A 19,077-nucleotide genomic window follows, 5' to 3' on the forward strand; every position below is an offset into this window, starting at 1 on the left:
AAAATGAACCCTGGTGCGGTTGCTCGGTTAGTACGGTTCATTTGAACATATGTGAACGCTGCCATCCGAACCCTGGTGCGCACCAAACAAGCGGACCGAGACCGCTAAAAAGATGGGTCTCGGTCCGCTTCCAAACGAACTCTGGTGCGGTTCGATTGATATATGAACGCAACACGGACCAAAGACATGTAAACGGACCAAAAACCGGACGTAATGTCACAAGATGCGACGCATAATGCAGCTGATTTGACGACGCGGAAAGATCGGTGTATCCAAAATGAGTAACTTTAACATTAGAGGGCAAACGTGGAGCAACGAGGAAGTTCCTAATCAATATTTGGTCAGACGAGCATGTTTCGAAAATGCTAGAAAAAACACACAAAAAGCATACCTGGCTCTTCTCATCAAAGTTCCTGTGTTGCCCATTATTAGCAGGTGCAGACGACAGCGGCCGTCTCTGTTCTGCACAACGGAGGAAATCCTGCTGCTGTTTTGAATGTTTTGAACATTTTATGAGCTCTTCATGAGTTCTCAGCGGGTAAAAATATTGCCACATATACACGCATAAAATGATCGCGTTTAATCCAGCACACAGCGTTGTTTTGAACATTTCATGAGCTCTTCATGAGTTCTCTGGTAAGAAATAATGCCAAATGTGTTACACGCATAAAATGATCGCGTTTAATCCAGCACACAGCGTTGTTTTGAATGTTTTGAACATTTCATGAGCTCTTCATGAGTTCTCTGGTAAAAAATAATACCATGTACACGCATAAAATGCCCGCGCGTGTAATCCAGCACACAGCATTGTTTTGATCGGTAAACGAGCTCCTACGTCATATAAGCCGACCAATCAGGTTGTGAGCGTCTCCCTGTGCCTTTGGTTCGGTAACTTTAGGTTCGCTGTTAAAAATGCCCGTGTGAACGCTGAGCGGACCAGGACTATTATGTTTGTTTTTGTTTTTTGGTCCGGACCAAACGAACCAAACGAACCGAACTACAAGTGTGAACGCACCCTAAAAGTCTCTGAAAAAAAGCCTGGCTGTAAGAGACAGTACCTGGTGTTGAGAAAGCCCATCAGGTGCGGGTCTCAGCACCGGGTCAACATTAAAACACTCCACCTCGATGAACAGCTCAGACTCTTCATCAAAGCAGCTGGGTTTCTTCTCTGAGGAAAGAATGATGGATTCATCAGAAGAATAAAACAGAAGAGCTATATTAAATTGAGAATCATTTGTGGATTCATGACGTCGGAGGTTGTACTGTTTGTGCTCTTACCATGACAGAGAGATCTGGTGCGGATGAAAGATCGTCCCTTTCTCACCGCAGCTTTGGTTTTCTGCAGACCGTCTTTAGTTCCATCTTTAGCTGCTTTTACAAGACGCTGCATCTGTAGCACAGGCAACATTATTGGATCATTTAGGAGTGAGCCAACAAAATCTGTGCAGAAAACTGTACTCCCAGTCAAACTGGATCACAGATGTTTATTGAATAAGATGCCAGTTTTGTGCAGGAAATCCAGATAAAAGTGGCGTTACTCTTTAGTGAATTCCCTCCTGAAATGTTTCTCAATATGATAGGCGTTAACAAGATGAAACCACCAGGAAGAAGAAAACATGCATCCTAACTAAATTATGTTTATGAACAAACACACAATGAAAATATTAACAGACACCACATGGGTAAAATGAGGGACAGGGAACATGAAGTCAGAAGACAGAGCGACTGCAACTACAAATAAGTGCATGCTGAACTCAACAGATTTTTCTGATTCACAGTCCCACTATTCAAATATTTAATAAATGATGTGCCCTGCTGTGGCAGTCACTGAAGGAGGGAAAAAAGATATACCAACAATGTTTTCAAACACAGAATGACATGCGAAGCCACACATGAAGTGAGGATGAGTGAGAGGTAAAAATGTGTACAACATTAACTCTCCACAGATGACAACAGATGACAGCTATATCTATGGAGATGCAAACAGATGTTTAGTGGGGATGACGGAGGTCAGAAGAAGCCCACCACCAGCACAACTAGCACAGAGAAGAAAGAACACCTCCAGAGACAGACAGCCGTCCGTCAGGCTGACATACACGCGCTTGTTCTTTTACCTTCTGCTCGTGTTTGTGTTTGAGCTGCTGTAGCTCTACTGTTCCCACTGTGTTTGCCATGAGATCTCGCATCTTTCTCTCATAGTGCCCTTTCAAACGCACCAGATCTTCAGACAGCTGAACAGGGGGCAGAGAACGAGTTACTGCACACAGCCGCCATAACTCCGTCATTCCCTTATTTTATTTAGAAACTCACTCCGTTAATATTCCTAATGTCTATGTGACATGCTGTTGTTAACCATACAAATTAAAAATGGGTGCGCTGACAATTTCACAATATTTAAATAATAATAATTTTAAATAAAATGATTTATATTATTTATTTATTTTTTTTCTTTTCCTGTTATGGTTGATGACCAACATTAAAAATACTATTAAAAAACAATACTGTAAATTAATTTAAAAAAAAAAAAAAAAAATTAATTTTTTTTTTTTTTATTTAGTATGTATTTTAAATAATATTATTAGGGAAAAATTGCGACATAAGACAAAATCATTGTTGGTTGCAAACAATGGCATGCCCGACATACGATTCATAAATAATACATATAATTATAAATATTAAAATCTTTGAATATTCCTCAAACACATTTCATTTTAGGCACTTTCTAACCAATGTCTCTTAGACCTTATACACACATACACACTCTAAACTCCCACAAATTCCTCTATCAACAAAGGTTTCAAATGATCTGACTCTAAATTTGTTCTGACAGTTCAAAAATAATTTCCTGGCCAGACTGAAATAAACACACACACACACACACACAAAATCAGAGTACTCACTCAACTAAACCGTAACCTATTAAATCAGAGCCTACACAAACAAGCAAAACCAAAACCATTATGGGCAGATTTAAACCTTTTCTCATTGTTTTTAAATAACTGTGGGCAAATGTTTAACAAAAACAAATTACCCAGACATCAGATCTGACTACAGACACACTACACTGTTCACACTAAAAAAAACAGCTGCATTTTATACAGCAGAGAACAAAAAGAAGAGAGAAAGAATGAGAGTGAGATAGTAATAATGTAAATACACACGTGCGTTTTCTTGCTGGGTGCACGGCCCCTAACAAAGGCATCTGGGAGGCCGTTCTCTCCATGTCCGTTCTCTGTGTCACTGGCTTCCTCATAGCTCTCAAACTCACTGGAGCTCCAGCCGTTGTCCAGCGAGCTGCTGCCACCCTCCTCCCCGAACTCAACATCATCATAGATCATCTCATCTGGGTCTGACATGCACAGTTTTCACATTTTACACACACAAAAAAAAACATACACAAAAATCAGTCCCAATTTATTCCCTCATGACTGCCATCAGCCGTAACAGCAGAACTGTCAGTCACATGACATTGTCTTATTGCTGAGAGAGCAAATTTTACTCTCAGTTTTCATTTCTTTCACATTTCTATAGCCAGGCTGCAGGGGTGGGGGGGTTTACAAATACAATGATATCAATTGAACTGATTTTTTATATAATTATTAACAATTTTAACAATTATTAACAATTAAAAGCATATGCGGGACAAAACAGATACACATTTGGTGTGGAATTACAATGTGAACTTATTATATAACAGTAATATAATTACTGTTAACAGTAATAGTTATATTATATAACTGTTATTATAATATTACAATTATATTACAGTACTTTATGGTATACACACACGCACACAGACACACATGCATTAATATACTCTACACTGACCCCTGTTAGGCTGTACCCATACTGCATTATGGCTGTTAGCTGATAGGTTTAATAAATATCTTAAATTCTTCATAAACATAAAAAAATGCATCACACAGTAAGTTAAAGGGTTAGTTCACCCAAAAATGAAATTGATGTCATTAATGACTCACCCTAATGTCGTTCCACACCCGTAAGACCTCCGTTCATCTTCAGAACACAGTTTAAGATATTTTATATTTAGCGTATCTAAGTGTATGCACACTATACTGTCCATGTCCAGAAAGAGAATAAAAACATCATCAAAGTAGTCCATATGTGACATCAGTTAGTTAATTAGAATCTCTTGAAGCATCAAAAATACATTTTGGAGAGTTTTTTTGAAACTTTATTCAGCATTGTCTTCTCTTCCTTGTTTGTGTTCAATCCTCAAATAAAGATTCAAACGGTTATGAATCAGTGAATCGATCAATGATTTGGATCGCCAATGTCACGTGATTTCAGCACTTTGGCATGCGATCCAAATCATGAATCAATATACTGATTCATAACCGTTTGAATCCTTATGTGAGGATTGAACACAGACAAGGAAGAGAAGACAATGCTGAATAAAGGCGTAGTTTTTGTTATTTTTGGACCAAAATGTATTTTTGATGCTTCAAGAGATTCTAAATAACAATCTGATGTCACATGTGGACTACTTTGATGATGTGTTTATTCCCTTTCTGGACATGGACAGTAAAGTGTGCATACACTTGGATACGATCTCGGACTACATATAAAATATCTTAAATATCTTAAATATCTTAAACTCTGTTCTGAAGATGAACGGAGGTCTTACGGGTGTGGAACAACATAAGGGTGAGCCATTAATGACATCAATTTAATTTTTGGGTGAACTAACCCTTTAAGATAAAGAAAAAGACCATATACTACACCTGTAGTGGATCCAGAGTTTTCTCTTGGCACATCATCATAAATCACTTCATCTGGACCTAAAACAAACAGAAACATGCAAGCAAACACACATGGCTCACAATTTCATATGTGCAACAAAGCTAAAGCAGCGCACTGGGCACTAATATATGAATTAATGAATCCTCTGAAAGAGACTGAGCAGCTCTTCAGTGAAAAAGAAGGAAATGTCTCAGATTCTCTTCAGTAACAGGAAACGCAAAGGAACAAGGCAAAAAAAAAAAAAAGCCTTCATGTATACATTCACAATCCAAATCCAAGCATGATATCTGCGTAGCAAAATGTTCAGTACTTACTCTCCATCCAGGCTGTGTTTGCTGGGTCTGATACCCATTTAGTAAGAGCATCTTCCTCTCTGATGACTGGACACTCTTCACTAAAAACACTGGACGAAGCACTTGTAATTAGTATAGCTGCACAATCTATACTAATATCCTTTTTTTTTTTTGCATTGCAGTGTACAAATATTATTATGAGCACATGGAAGTCATGTAAAACTATTTTGCACATGATCATACAAAAAAAAAAAAAAAACAACAACACACAAATACAGAAAAAGAAATCTAAAAGTACTGAATTTACAAGATGCTTCATACAGCATTAAGGGCATTAATATAGGTCAGTCTTAGTAAAACAGTACAACACATCTGTGAGGCCTCTCACCTGTCCACTGGAGCATTTCCTGTTACCACCACAGTCACTGCAGGACACATCAAAACATTTCATTCATTAACAGAGAAGCACATAAAAACATTCAAATCTGTTTCAAAACCACTCCATTCAGAACAGGTTTACAGCTAGAACACCCTTACACCACAAGGGGACAGTAATGCGTTACTGAGTGTGTTATTCAAGCCAATCATTTTGTTTGTCCCCACCTTATCTCTCTACCTACACAAGCAGTCTGGACACACTAGCCCGAATGTGCAATTCTCACAACAGCAGCAACCTTGTAACTAAAGGATAAAGCTTATGAATTATGTTTATAAATTGTGACTACATATGAATTATAAAAAAATTGATTTTTAAACTTTAAAAATGATGGTGATGGCAATTTAATATCTACTACTACTACTAAAAAAAACTGTTTTCGTAGTAGTAGTAATAATAATTGTAGCAGTATTTTTTAAACACATTTTACTAAATATTTTATATATTTTTATTATGTTTTTATTTATTTTATTATTTAATTATCTGCACATATGAATCTATAATCTATTTTATAATTTATAATATAAAAGTGGCAATGCATATGATTTATTTCAATATTAATATATACGGTATTAAGTATATTACATATAATACACTATAGATATAAATAAATATAATGGGCATAAAATGTAAGTATGAGCAAACGGTGGCTTCTTTGAAGAGCCCTAAAATACAGGATTTGATTTTGATAACTTCACTGCATAATACTTTTGATACACTAAACTGCTCACTTTGCTTTAACAAAATACACTACAACTTTGCTTTAATGAAGGAGCCTTTCATTTGGAGTTTTACATCTGTTTCAATTCTGTTTCTGTTGAGAAAACAGGAAACCTCATCACAGCCAAAGCCACAGCTAAATATATCCCCAACTTCCTCATGGCAGAACTTCAGAAAAAGAAGAGACAGAGAGCATGAAACAAGACGGAAAGTGAAAAGAGAGAGGATATGTATGGTGGGTGAACCCCTATTCCGACCAGACCAGCAGAGAGAATAAATGAAATAAGTAACAGATGAGAATAATCTCTCTTTTTTTTACCATCTTCATCCATAGAGAAGTGTCGGATGATAACTGGGGTGGTGTAGGTTGGTGGGATCACCGGCACATTTGAGGGAGTTGCATAACCACAGGGCACTGGCACTGAATACACAGAGGGCAACCCAGGGCTACTGGGTACATCTTGAATGTCCCCTTGACTCTCATTGGCTGGGGGAGAGGAGGGAGGGCCGCTCTGTTCTGACAGCAGCTGCTGCTGGATAGGGGCGATGTCAATCACAGAGTAGGGGCTGACTTTGGGCTTGGAGGTGGATGCAGAGGTGGGAACCACACTGGCACCTCTGCTCTCTATTGATCAGAAAGTACAGTGACAAAGCAGGAAAATTGCATTTCCATAGGAAACGACATAGAAATCTCACGTGTTGTTTATGTAGAGTTTAAGCAGCTATTCTAGTGAATCTTAAGTATGAAGGATTCCTGATACAAACAACTCAAGATTATACCTACATTAACAGTTTGAAAGAAAGAGAAAGACTGAAGGAAAGAAAGAGATAGATGTAACCTCAGAAACTGTGCAAGCATTTTTTAAAAAAGCAATTACATGCAATGGGCTGCCACCAAAATGGCTGTATATTTTATTTCCAGTCAGGTAATACACAAAGGGTAGACAATCTATAACTGTACACAATACTTTTTTAACCAAAATTTTTGTTTTATTTTTAGTTTCTGATCAGGACACCCAAATATGATCAGCCCCATGTGAGGAACCCCCTTCATTATGATTATGATTTGCATAGAACCAATGTATATTCTTTGAGAAAAATATTAATGTTTAATATTTTGAGGAAAACAAAATAATGATTGTTTCCAAAATTAAATAATTGTTATGTATTAAAGCAAATTACTATCTTAAAAACTTCTTTTTTTCACACACACACACACACACAAAAAATAACAACAGTGCTGTAACAAGTAAACAAAAATCTTGTGATTTTGGAGTAGTCTTCAGAAAGAAGAATTAGCTAAATCATTTAATAAATTTCATAAAAATCATAATTTTAGTTTCTACTGTACACTCACCGTCAAGCTCACTATCAGCTCCTGTAGCGCCCTCTGGTGGTATTGGTGGTGGAGAGTCTCTGTCCTGGCCTTCTGCTGCATTGTGGCAGAGCTCTATGGGTGGAGGGGGTAGATCACCCTGTGGGAAGGGTGCATGAGCCAAAGGGCTGTTATTAGTGAGGCAGTTCTGAGGTGGAGGGGGCAGATCAGCCTCTGCAGTGAGTAAGTTCTCCGGGTTTGGACTTGTTCCATTCACGGGTGCGTCCTCAGCTGCTAATGAGCAGGGTGGAGGCACGGAGATTCCTTCAGGTTCAGGGGGTGGCCGATCCGCCTCAGGGGCTTCATCACCACTGTCGTCAAACTCAAACCTCTCACCTTCATCTACGTCATCCAACACTAAAGAGAGACAGGTAAACATGTTTCAAAACTTCGTGTTAATAAATGTATTATAATTTTTTATATAAAATTATATAAAATATATGATATACTCTTAACTTGTGGTCCAATGAAAATATGTACTTTGTACATTTCTACTAGGAGAGCACCACTAAAACAGACAAATGATAAGTTAGAAGTGGCCCAAGAAAGTCTATGAATGGAGTATTTTGCGGTTGAGGTCTGTTCCCACCCTCTTTTTTGCACACTCAGGGTCCACACACACACACACACACGGTACATTTTTTTTTTTTTAGAGCAAGCTCTAATTTTAGGTTATGTACAAGAACCCTCCGTCCAAACTGGCTCTGAAAGTCAGTCACACATGGCACAAAGTTGTAAGGGAACAGAGAGGGGGGAAAACAATTCAAACACCAAAACCATGCTACAGGAAGCACACTTATGCTAAAAGGAAACGGGGTCAAAACATCACACTGCTTATTTTCCACAGGTCTGAAGTGCAAGAGAGAAAACGCGTCTACTGGGACCAGAGAACAAAAGACAGGAAAAAAGAAGTAAAATTTTAATTCATTGATCAAACAGGTATTACTCATGTGGTTTGGTTTGGTTTGTTTTACAGGCTGCTATGACAAAAAAGGTTATGCTAACACTACATTTAAAGTGAAAGATCATCAACAACAAAAAAAAAACCTCATGTCATTCCAAACCTATATAACTTACTTTTTTCTGTGGAATGATTTAAAGAAGCTTGGTCTTTTGGGGTTCTCTCATCTTTAATGACCCTACATCAGCAAAATTAAATACATAAACTGAAAAGCAGCTTTACAGTATAGATGAAAAATCTGCAAGGTAGGAAGAAGGGAGGGGTAATGAATAAGAGTAGAGAGAGGGAGGGAGCCCTTGACGCTGTGAGGCTATTATGAAGCAAACACTTGGCAGTTCATGGATTCTCTTGACCCAGTGACTCACTCTTCAGAAATGTGAGTAATGTGAGAGTTCTTTTCCTCCATTCAGCCCCTGTCCAATCGCAGCCTCCCTCACGGGGCTGAAGCACACACAGTGACCATTATACTATACTACAGCAATTAAGCCCGTTACAGAGTTTTATAGACAGCTTATTTACAAAACAAGACTGTATCCGGACAGTAACATCTCTAAACCACTGAAATTCATTACATGGAGTCTTAAATAATGTTTGTTTTTTCTCTCACAGGGATAATGAGAGGAGTGGTAAAACTGAAAGACTCTGGACCGCTGCCCAGGAAACCATGTTTCCACTGACGGAAACGGTTATCTCTTAAAGTCGATAAATCCACCATGGCGCGCTGGTACGAGTTTGCTCACTGGAATAGCAGAGATTCCAAACATAGTGAAAACACGCCGTCCTCCCACTTCAGGCTGCAAAGTCCAAAAACAACCGACAGACCAATTTCCTCTGCTGACTTCCATAGGCAAAGTATTTCTAAGCCACTTAAAGCCAGGTGCACACGTCTCGCTTTATTGCCATCTTCTGAAAAAAACTTTGTACAGTATTTACAAATTGTACTCCACATTCTCTTTCCATAACAATACACTAAAATATGGAAAAAACAAACAAACAAAAACCATTATTTTACATTAGCTATAGCTCTTTATAATGTTATCTCATGAGCTCATGTTTTGACAAGGATAGTGTTCAACATTTATGTTGTTTAAATTGTTACACCAAATCAGCATAGAAATTATTTCAGATCAGAGCAATCGTGACTGAAGACTGGAGTCATTTAAAAAAATATTATTATTTTAAATTGTAAGAATATATTTCACAATATTACTGTTTTTAGTGTATTTTTAATCAAATAAAATAAGCCTTGGTGAGCTTCTTTCAAAAACATAAAACACTTCTGATCAGTATTATGTTATATTATATATAACGTATATGTATATGTATATGTATATGTATATATATATATATATATATATATATATATATATATATATATATATATATATATATATATATATATATATATATATATATATATATATATATATATATATATATTTATGTATATATATGTATATATATGTGTAAATAACATTTGGTCTGGTTTAATTCTACACAATATCCCAAAACAAAACCAAAATAAAAAATCTTCCAACCAAGGTTCTCACTTAGATCATATCGTACAATCTGACAAGCAACAATTTTAAAGTATAAAAATAGACTGTACCGCATAAACCCATCTTAAAGTAGATTGGTTTACCACTGTTACTTGTTGACAGATGAGATGTCATCTTTATTCAGTGTGAGCTGGTAGGAGCGCGTCCCTGCATGCCTTACAGCTACACATGACAGTCGGCCTCTCCATGTACCCATCAACATGACATTCAGTATTATGAATGTACAATTTACAACGAAACAAACAGGAAGATCTGACTCCATGTTAAAAAAAAACACTAATCTTGAAAGTTTCCTAAAGTCAAATTACAACCTTTGACCCCCAAGTTATCACTCATTACAGTACAATGCTGAGCACCTGGTGTGGGAGTACAGGTCAGAGCAGGTATAGGGAGCTTCACTGGGAAACATTTAAATCCCTGAGAGGAAAGGTCAAAGGTTAAGAGTTTAGGAAAGGCTATACTCTGGCTGCGTAACATGAGCGTTTTTAGCTGCGTAGCGTGTCCATTTTTATTTCGGCTCCCATGTTAACAGGTTAGAGCTTGCACACTGCTTGCGTTACACGCGCGTCTCGAGCCGCACCGAAAACACGTGCACGCTAGAAGTAGAACCGACACCTATTTTTCACGCAAGCGTGTTGGCAAAATAAAATAGGAAAAGCTGTTATAGATAATTTTGACATGAATACATATGAATAAGTTACATTTTGATGTTTGAAAATCTCTAGGTTGACATAAATGCAGATATAGGTCTAATTGTAATAATAAATACTAATAATTATTGATTTTGAAATATTGCACCTGTCAATACAAAACAAAATATTCTGTAGCATATTTGCTGTCAATATAGCCGAGGTTGTCTTTGTTGTATCAGTAGGCTATATATTTATGTTTAACATGGAGTTAAGCCTTCCCTGTTTGTCACCTAGCAACAGCAGCGGTGCATCAGACACGTTTCTGGTGTGCAAAGATATGCCGCCACACAACAGAAAGGCCACGCTCACGCCACACAGCCAGTGTGTAGCCGGCCTTAGCGTTCTTCATTTGGACTTCACTGTGTAAAAGGAAAAAAACACCAGTTTGAGAAAGAGTCACTGAGGCATGAACAGAGATATTTGAAAGTGGCTTTATCAGCTCTCAGTGTTAATGAATGGAGTAAGAGAGAGATAAAGCACGGGGGAGTTTCCGTATCATAATCTTAGCAGAGATGACTGACTGTGAATATTCATGCAGTAAGAGCTTTCAAATAATGTGGAATGTGTGCAGTTTTAGTTTAAACTTTAACATTAGCTTATCGACTTAAAATGGGTCGTGTTTTTTTCCGATGCTGATTATTCATTAGCTGTCTTGTTTGAGGTATAGGTAGAACTGAATACCTATTTGCTGACTAAAATTAACCTTTTATGGATTGTAAATGTGGTTTTAAACTGTTATACTGAAAAGCGGTAGACAGATATATCATATTTTTACTGATATATGGCTTTCTTCATTTATCTGAATTGTCTGATATTTTTTTTGTTTGGCCGATAAGAGTCAGACTTTTCTTTTGACAGCGCTGATAACCAGACCATGGACTGTAAAAATAAAAAGGACAACACAAAGAACCTTGACTCTTTTCAATTGTAAAAAAAAAGTTAAGCTGCCAATGTCCTATTTAAAAAAAAAATAATTACTTGCCTAAAATGACAGAAATCCTCTTTGGGAAAAAAGTATTTGAAGCGTAATTTGATTGTTTAGTTTGTCTCAAATCATATTAGATTACATGGAGAGGGCAGGGTTTATGACCTATAATGCATCCAGCCACCTGGGGGTGATCTAAGCGGTTTAGCTTAATTTTTTTTAGGAATTGCGCGGCACACTTGGCACGGACCATAGAGTGTAAAAAATGTGGACGACGCACCTTCACTCTCTTCCATTGTAGAGAAGTGAGGCTGCCAACGTCCAAATATGGCGCTGACATCTTGGCACCAGAGTCTGCGCAGTAGTGAGCATGACGTGGAGCCACGATATCAAGGCCCCGCCCACACTCCCGCAGAATCGGTTAGTACAGTTTACTGCAGAACAACACATTATGTCGGTGTGAAATAAACAGTTATGGAAATTTAGAAATTTAAGTTGGAACTCCAATCTCCTCCCGAAAATGTCAATCAATGATGTCACACTCCCATTTTTTACAGCATCAAATAACTAACTAAAACCAATCAACCAATTATAAAACCAATTTTATCATTTTATTAGTTTGTCTCACGTCCCATTAGATTACACGGAGAGGATGGGTTTATGGCATTCATTCTCAAAACTTTAAAATCATAGTATTATAGCATTTGTCATTCTATTATTAGCAATAGAAATGCTGTAATATTTCTCATATACAGTCAGCATTTAGCAAATTTGAATTTTTATAATTTAAACAAATCTTTAAAAAGATCCAATAACCATTTAATTACTTTATTCATGTATATTCATTAATTCATTATAATTTTAAGTTAGTATAAATAATTTAAATTCAACTTCCTTGCACCATTGTGTGAAGATTATTGCATGAAAATTACCGCAGAGAATAATAGTGTACATGATTGTAAATAGATACGTACGTACTAATCTGGAATGATATGAGGGAGAAAATGACAGCAGAATTTCCCTTTTTGGCTGAACTATCCCTTTAATCAGCACTACTTTAATTATTTTAACTCATCTTTCCCTCTTCTGTCATTCTCTGTGCATCAAGAGTCTCTGTTTTCTGTCTGCTTTTGTCACCTCCCCTGCATTCATTCTGGCGTTCCTCCGCTCTTCAACCCACACGCTTCTTAGTGGCTGAGCCATGGAATGTGTTTACACTGTTCATTCTCTTCTCCTCTCTATCCTTCAGGCTCCCAGAAGCATGATATTCCTGTGCATTCGACACAGTGAGAGTGAATATGACCTTGACACTCGTCAGTAAAACCCCATTGTTCTTAAATGCTTAGACGAAAATAGACATTTTATTTTTGGTGCCAGAAACTTTAAGCCAACATCTGCATTTACACGCTGTCTGATTGTCAAAGTAAACACAATCTGTGTGCTGAGAGCTGTGAAAGGACAGATCTGCTTACGGTCAGGTGGAGGAGGGGGGAAATCCTCCACGTCCATGCTGAACACGCTCTTCTGAGACACACACTGATGATCAGGGAGAGATCCTTCACCAACTCTAACAAAGCTACAGGAGAAGAGAGATAGTGGTTAGCCGCAGAGATAGAGTTCACACACACACACACACACACACGAATGACCTCACAGCTTAAAGCAATAGCTCATCCAAAATGACAAGTATGCCATTATTTACCCATCCTCAAGTTGTTTTAAACCCATATGATGTTGTTGTATTTGCCATTTTGGCAGCAACACAAAAGTTTTAAAAAATGTATCATTACACTGTTTTTTTTACGTACAAAGGCAGTTGATCAGGGGCCATCAAGCTCCAAAAGGACAGAAAAAGCACCATAAAAATAGACGTTTCTGTAAGTATTAAAATTTACATCCATTTTTTTGGGAGACATTGGGTCTCATTCACTAATAATAGCATTAACCATTCGTATTTGTACGCAGTATTCACATTTGAAATCATGATTTGTTCGTGTAAACCTTCATACACAGATTTTACACACAAATTTGTGCGTACACTACACATGCTTGGTGAATGAGATCCAATATTATTACAAAAATGCAGAAATATTGCTAAGGCAAGAGAGCATGTTAAAGGGGTAATGAATTGAGAAATCAACTTTCCCTTGAGCTTTTGATATATAAAAATGTATGGTAATATAAGACTATCCTTTAAGTTTCAGAGCGGAAAACTTCCTTGTTAGTTAAAGAAAAGCTTTTACGGACACCAGGCACAGAAAACGTCTGTGTGCTTCATCTTAACGTCATCAACTGATGAAACACCGCCTCAACAGAATAATAAGTACGTGTAATTCAGTAGCCCCGCCGACTGACTCATCGGATCACGCTAGCCAGCAACAATAAACATACCGAAGAATATAGCAAGATATTGATAGCAAGATATGGTTGACAAAAGTACTGTAATTGTAAGTACTACAGAAAGTCCAAAGCAGTTTTCTTTTGTAATCAAAATGTCCTTACTCAATCTTCTGAGGAAAACGACAGACTTTTCCAATCTTTTAGTCTGCTTAAACCCTGCCCCTTTCTTACAACTGACTGCAAGTTTCGAATTATTTTTAGTGCAATGCCCACATTAAAATGCAATCAACAAGCGATGGACAAAACAAAGTAACACCGATAATCTGTTACACTAGGGATGTACACGTCACAATACAAAAGAAAATATCTTTAATTTCATTGGAATTTTCAATAATTTCCTTCTTTTATCTTCATTGTGATATCAGGATAGCCTGACAAGCCAGACTCACATCAAGATGTTTGGTCTGGAAACTCACCACTGACAGGGCTCAATCCGAGGGGCGGAATAAATGGCTGTCTTTCAAACTCGATCTGCATGGCATGCACGCAATTGGATAGAGCTACAACCAACCAGAGCAAGTTGAAAGATTAAACATTCGGCGTATCCGGTCAGCAAAACTCAGAACAAATCTTCCATTATGACTTCAGTGCCGTTCTTTGTTCTTTTCTCAGAGAAAAGCTTAACTCCGTGTCTTCCAGAGTCGCGGTCAAAGCTGATTCGTAAGATTGGCGTTCGCCAGTTTCTGTGTTTACTAGAAGAAACACGCAAGCGCAACTTGGCCGTCATTTTATAAAGCTCCGCCCACCGACTCTATACACAATGTGATTGGCCTAACCAGAGTTTGGCAGGAGTCTAATATCACTAATATCAGGAGTTATCTCCATGACATTTTTTTTATTTTAAGCCTCCCAAAAAATATCAAAATCATTTTTTATTCAGAAATAACAAACATTTAAAACAAATAATAAAAGACTCATCCCGATACAGAAACAATGGTTCAACCAATGGTGTCAGTTAGGGGTGGGACTATCTGTTTTGCTATCCAAGCAGAGTGTTTGGGGAACCTTTTTTGTCTTTTTTTTCCATTTGGTGCACAAGCTAAAATAACAAAAAAGGAAAATTCGGCTTTAAGTTTAGGTATAGAACATAAGCATACCTACTTAAACTATTTTATCAATTTAAATAATTGTATTAAATTAATTTGAATGGAACAGTGCTGATAACTCAAAAACAGATCTCAACCTCCTCACAATTCACCATACCATCACATCTGCTCTGACTTACCTTTTCAACCCTGATGATTCTCATCATCTCACAGACACCTTCAGTCCACAACCACCCAGAATCTGGCCTCTGTTTGTTCATTTGCACTGATATGACTTCTTTTATTATTGCAGAAAACTACACAACCAGAACATACTGGGATAAAAATTTCTCCCCACCCTCTCAGCAAGCTACACTCTATGTCAAAGTCAGATATGTAATCAAGCGTCACGTGACACTGGATTGACAGTTCGTCACTGTTGGCCCACTTATTACATCCAAACTGGAAACGCATGCACATGTACAGACATGAGCAACCCCGGACTATCTGTGACAGGGAGGGATCGAAAAACCCTTCATGTTTTTCTGCATTCCTCTCTCTTTTACATACACACAGACACAACAGTGCTTTCCTCTCAGCTGTGTTTCCAGATGAGGGTCAGTGGAACAGTGAAGTCATTCTGTGGAATAGAGGCATTTCTATGAGGCTCATGTGTGTGCGACCCAGAGGGTCAGCGAGAGACGAGGCAGACAGACTGACGCACGACTATTATCACACACAATAAGATCCTGGCACAGACATGCAGTCTGTTCTCCCATTATCACAGTACTTAGTACATACACACAACAACTCATGAGTCACTAACAAACATGACAAGAGGAAAATCTGTTTTGCTGACAGTCATTGTAATCATTTGGAATGACACGGCAAAACTACAGGTGACAGCCCGAATTGTTTTGCAGCACTGATTCTAGAATATTTTTCCCCCAATTAATTACTCAATAAAACAAAAATATATGTAAACAAAAATGTATATGAAATATTATAATGCATTTAATTGATGCATTGAATTTAATTTGGATTAACTGATCCAAATTGTAAGGAAAGATTGTTCCTAACTTTCTGTTCATCTAAAAATCTTTAAAAAATATTAACAATTATTGAGCAAATCAGCATATTAAAATGATTCCTGAAGGAAACACACACACACACACATTTTTACTTTCTCAAAAAACTCCTGTGTGATTTACAGGAAGTTTTCCTCATGGGGACCTAAAAATGTCCCCACAAGGACAAGGATTTCGGATATTGCCATTTTTGGGGGGACATTTTGTCCCCATAACGTAGGGATAACACGCCTACACACACGGTTTTATGGGGACCTTCCATTGACATGTTTACACTGTAAAAACTGTATGTTCTTCTATCCTACCCCTAAACCTACCCACACAAAAATTTCTGTATTTTTACATTTTCAAAAAAATAAAATAACTTAAACCAAGTCCATACCTTCAAACAGGCCTTTAAAGGACTCAGAAAGTGAAGAACGGCCAAAATGTCCTCTCTTCAATCTCTTTGTCCTCACTCCCCTGGTCTAAACCTCAAACCAGTCCTCACCAAGATAGTTGTACAAGTACACACACACACACACACACAAGGCTTCAATCTTGCCAGTCAATGAGCTAAAAAAAAATAAAAATAGACAGGATGCTGACTGCTTGTTTAGTCTACACACTATTTGAAGCTTATCTTTCTTTCTCTCAGCCAACGGACTCGCTATGTGCTATGGAACTGCTATGAGATTTAAAAAAAGAAAGAGAGATTTGCGAGAGATAAGAACATATATCTGCCTAACTTTGGGTGGGAGAAAAAAAAAAAAAACAGACAAGAAACTTGTTAAGTTGTTAGAAACAACCATTTCAACCATTAATGAGTTTGATTAAAACTATGTTACGTATTTGACAAAACATCATACAGACATTTGGGAATGTCCTCTTGTGAAAAAAAAACGATTCATACATTTTTAATAGTGATCTGTAGTATTTATAATTTATTTCTGATAAACTATAGAAATTGATGGTATATATCCCTCATTCCTGATCAACTATACTTTGAGGGAAGAGGGCAAACACACATGTTGGGTTTTCACGCTTTATGGGGACTTTCCATAAACATATTTATTTTTGTATTCAAACTGTATATTCTATCTCCCAAACCCTAAACTCACAGAAAACTTTCTGCAGTTTTACATAAACAAAACATCATTTAGCATTTATAAGCGGTTTTCCTGATAGGGAGCAAACAATGTTCCCAATGTACAAAAATTGCAGGTATTACTTCTCAGAGTCCTCACACCATAAGCATAGGGTTTACCTGGACCACGCACACACAAACCAACAGGAAACAACAGGAGCAATGGCAGAATATGTGGAGCTTGAAATAACAACACACCTGCTGAAGAACAACACAAATATCAGAGCTGTGTGTGCAGAAACACTAATTTATGGATCAACGTTAACACAGCACATTTCCCTTTAGAGCATTATGACACCATGACAATATATCATTTATATGACAGATAGTTAACAAGAGAGAGCTTTAAATGACAAGTTTCAGAGGTCTGTGGCTTAGGATAAGGCTGCAATGGGAGATAAATTCATTCCTACATGACAGTCTCAATCTTTCTTTCTCTGTTCTGATGAAACAACAGGCCATACATTTTGCAGACTACGCATTACTTTTTGCTGGTGTGAAACAATAGACACTGAAACAACATTCATTAGGCATCATAAGGATTTTAGTTACATTTTACTGTAAATATTAACTTGAAAATCAAGTTTTTTTTTACAAAATGCATAAGAAGATGAACTGTATTTACAGTGCTTGTGCAATGTGCATGAAACATCCAGAGAGCTGGGAACAGTTAGTACGTGTGTGTACGTGTGTGTGTGTGTGTGTGTGTGTGTGTGTGTGTGTGTCAGCATTGGACATGATGAGCTGATCAATGTTTAGTCTGAGCTTGACTTCTGGGTGTGTAATTGTGCAGGGCAAGAGAAAAAACCTTGGTGTTGAAATGTGGCTGCAGGGCTTTTACCTGTCTGCTGCTTCCTGTATCACTCCAAACACGTCTGAGAGAAAGAAGTCAGTTTGTTAGTGTTGTTAGTGTAACACACACCGACATGCCTCATTGCACACATTTACCTTAAATTTTAAAACAAATCTATGGAATTGAGACCAAACCATTAGAATTCATCTTATCATATCACACATCTGGAACAAAACTGAAAGATAACAGAACCCATTATAATCAGGTATGCTGTCTACACTGGATGCAGGATGACATGACACAACAGGACAAATTCATGATTCATGACTTTTTCTATTTCTGATATACTCCAAGCACTTGCGTTACTTCTGACAGGAGGGACAAATGAATATGCAATGGTCGTGTTGTCTCGTCCAGTATGTTGCGAAACCGGGAAGCACTGCAATGGTAACGAGAGAACCGAATTCGTGAACTAATGATTCAGAGCGGTTTTGTGAAGTGAGATCAGACAGAAAAGGACATTATTTACATAATGTTCTTTTGTTTCAACAAAAAAAAGAAAGTAACCCCACAACATAAGGGTGAGTGAAAAATTACAGAATTTTTGGGGTGAACTTTAACATAAGCAAATAATTGTCATTTAAAGGATAGTTCACCTAAAAAATAAAAATAAAAAAACCACACGATTTACTCACCCTCAAGCCATCCTAGGAGTATATGACATTCTTCTTTCAGACAAATATAATCAGAGTTATATAAAAAATGTTTTGGCTAATACAAGCTTTATAAAGGGAAGCCCAAAATTTGAAGACCAAAAAAGTGCATCCATCCATTATAGAAAAGTAATCCATAGGGCTCCGGGGGGTTAATAAATGCCTTCTGAAGTGAATCGATGGGTTTTGTAAGAAAAATAACCATAT

General features: G+C 37.4%; 1 protein-coding gene across 4 annotated transcripts in view; it reads right to left on the reverse strand.

Moving 5' to 3' along the window:
• The window catches only part of arhgef10 (Rho guanine nucleotide exchange factor (GEF) 10), a 65,268-nt gene that overhangs the window by 32,790 nt on the left and 13,401 nt on the right, over nt 1–19,077 (reverse strand). Inside the window, exons 2-12 of one of the 4 annotated variants that reach the window (XM_067455475.1) lie at nt 13,198–13,301; nt 12,006–12,159; nt 7,571–7,945; nt 6,533–6,838; nt 5,446–5,482; nt 5,079–5,167; nt 4,746–4,802; nt 3,162–3,349; nt 2,115–2,231; nt 1,279–1,390; nt 1,059–1,168 (exon numbers count right to left, since the gene is read on the reverse strand). In XM_067455475.1, the coding sequence (XP_067311576.1) occupies nt 1,059–1,168; nt 1,279–1,390; nt 2,115–2,231; nt 3,162–3,349; nt 4,746–4,802; nt 5,079–5,167; nt 5,446–5,482; nt 6,533–6,838; nt 7,571–7,945; nt 12,006–12,021 (1,407 nt within the window). In that variant the 5' untranslated portion in view covers nt 12,022–12,159; nt 13,198–13,301. The remainder of the gene's footprint in view (nt 1–1,058; nt 1,169–1,278; nt 1,391–2,114; nt 2,232–3,161; nt 3,350–4,745; nt 4,803–5,078; nt 5,168–5,445; nt 5,483–6,532; nt 6,839–7,570; nt 7,946–12,005; nt 12,160–13,197; nt 13,302–19,077) is intronic. The other 3 variants (XM_067455474.1, XM_067455477.1, XM_067455476.1) reach the window with 3 other exon arrangements.

This window comes from Pseudorasbora parva, chromosome 10, assembly GCF_024679245.1.
Source record: "Pseudorasbora parva isolate DD20220531a chromosome 10, ASM2467924v1, whole genome shotgun sequence".
In the NCBI taxonomy this organism is placed as follows: Eukaryota; Metazoa; Chordata; class Actinopteri; order Cypriniformes; family Gobionidae; genus Pseudorasbora; species Pseudorasbora parva.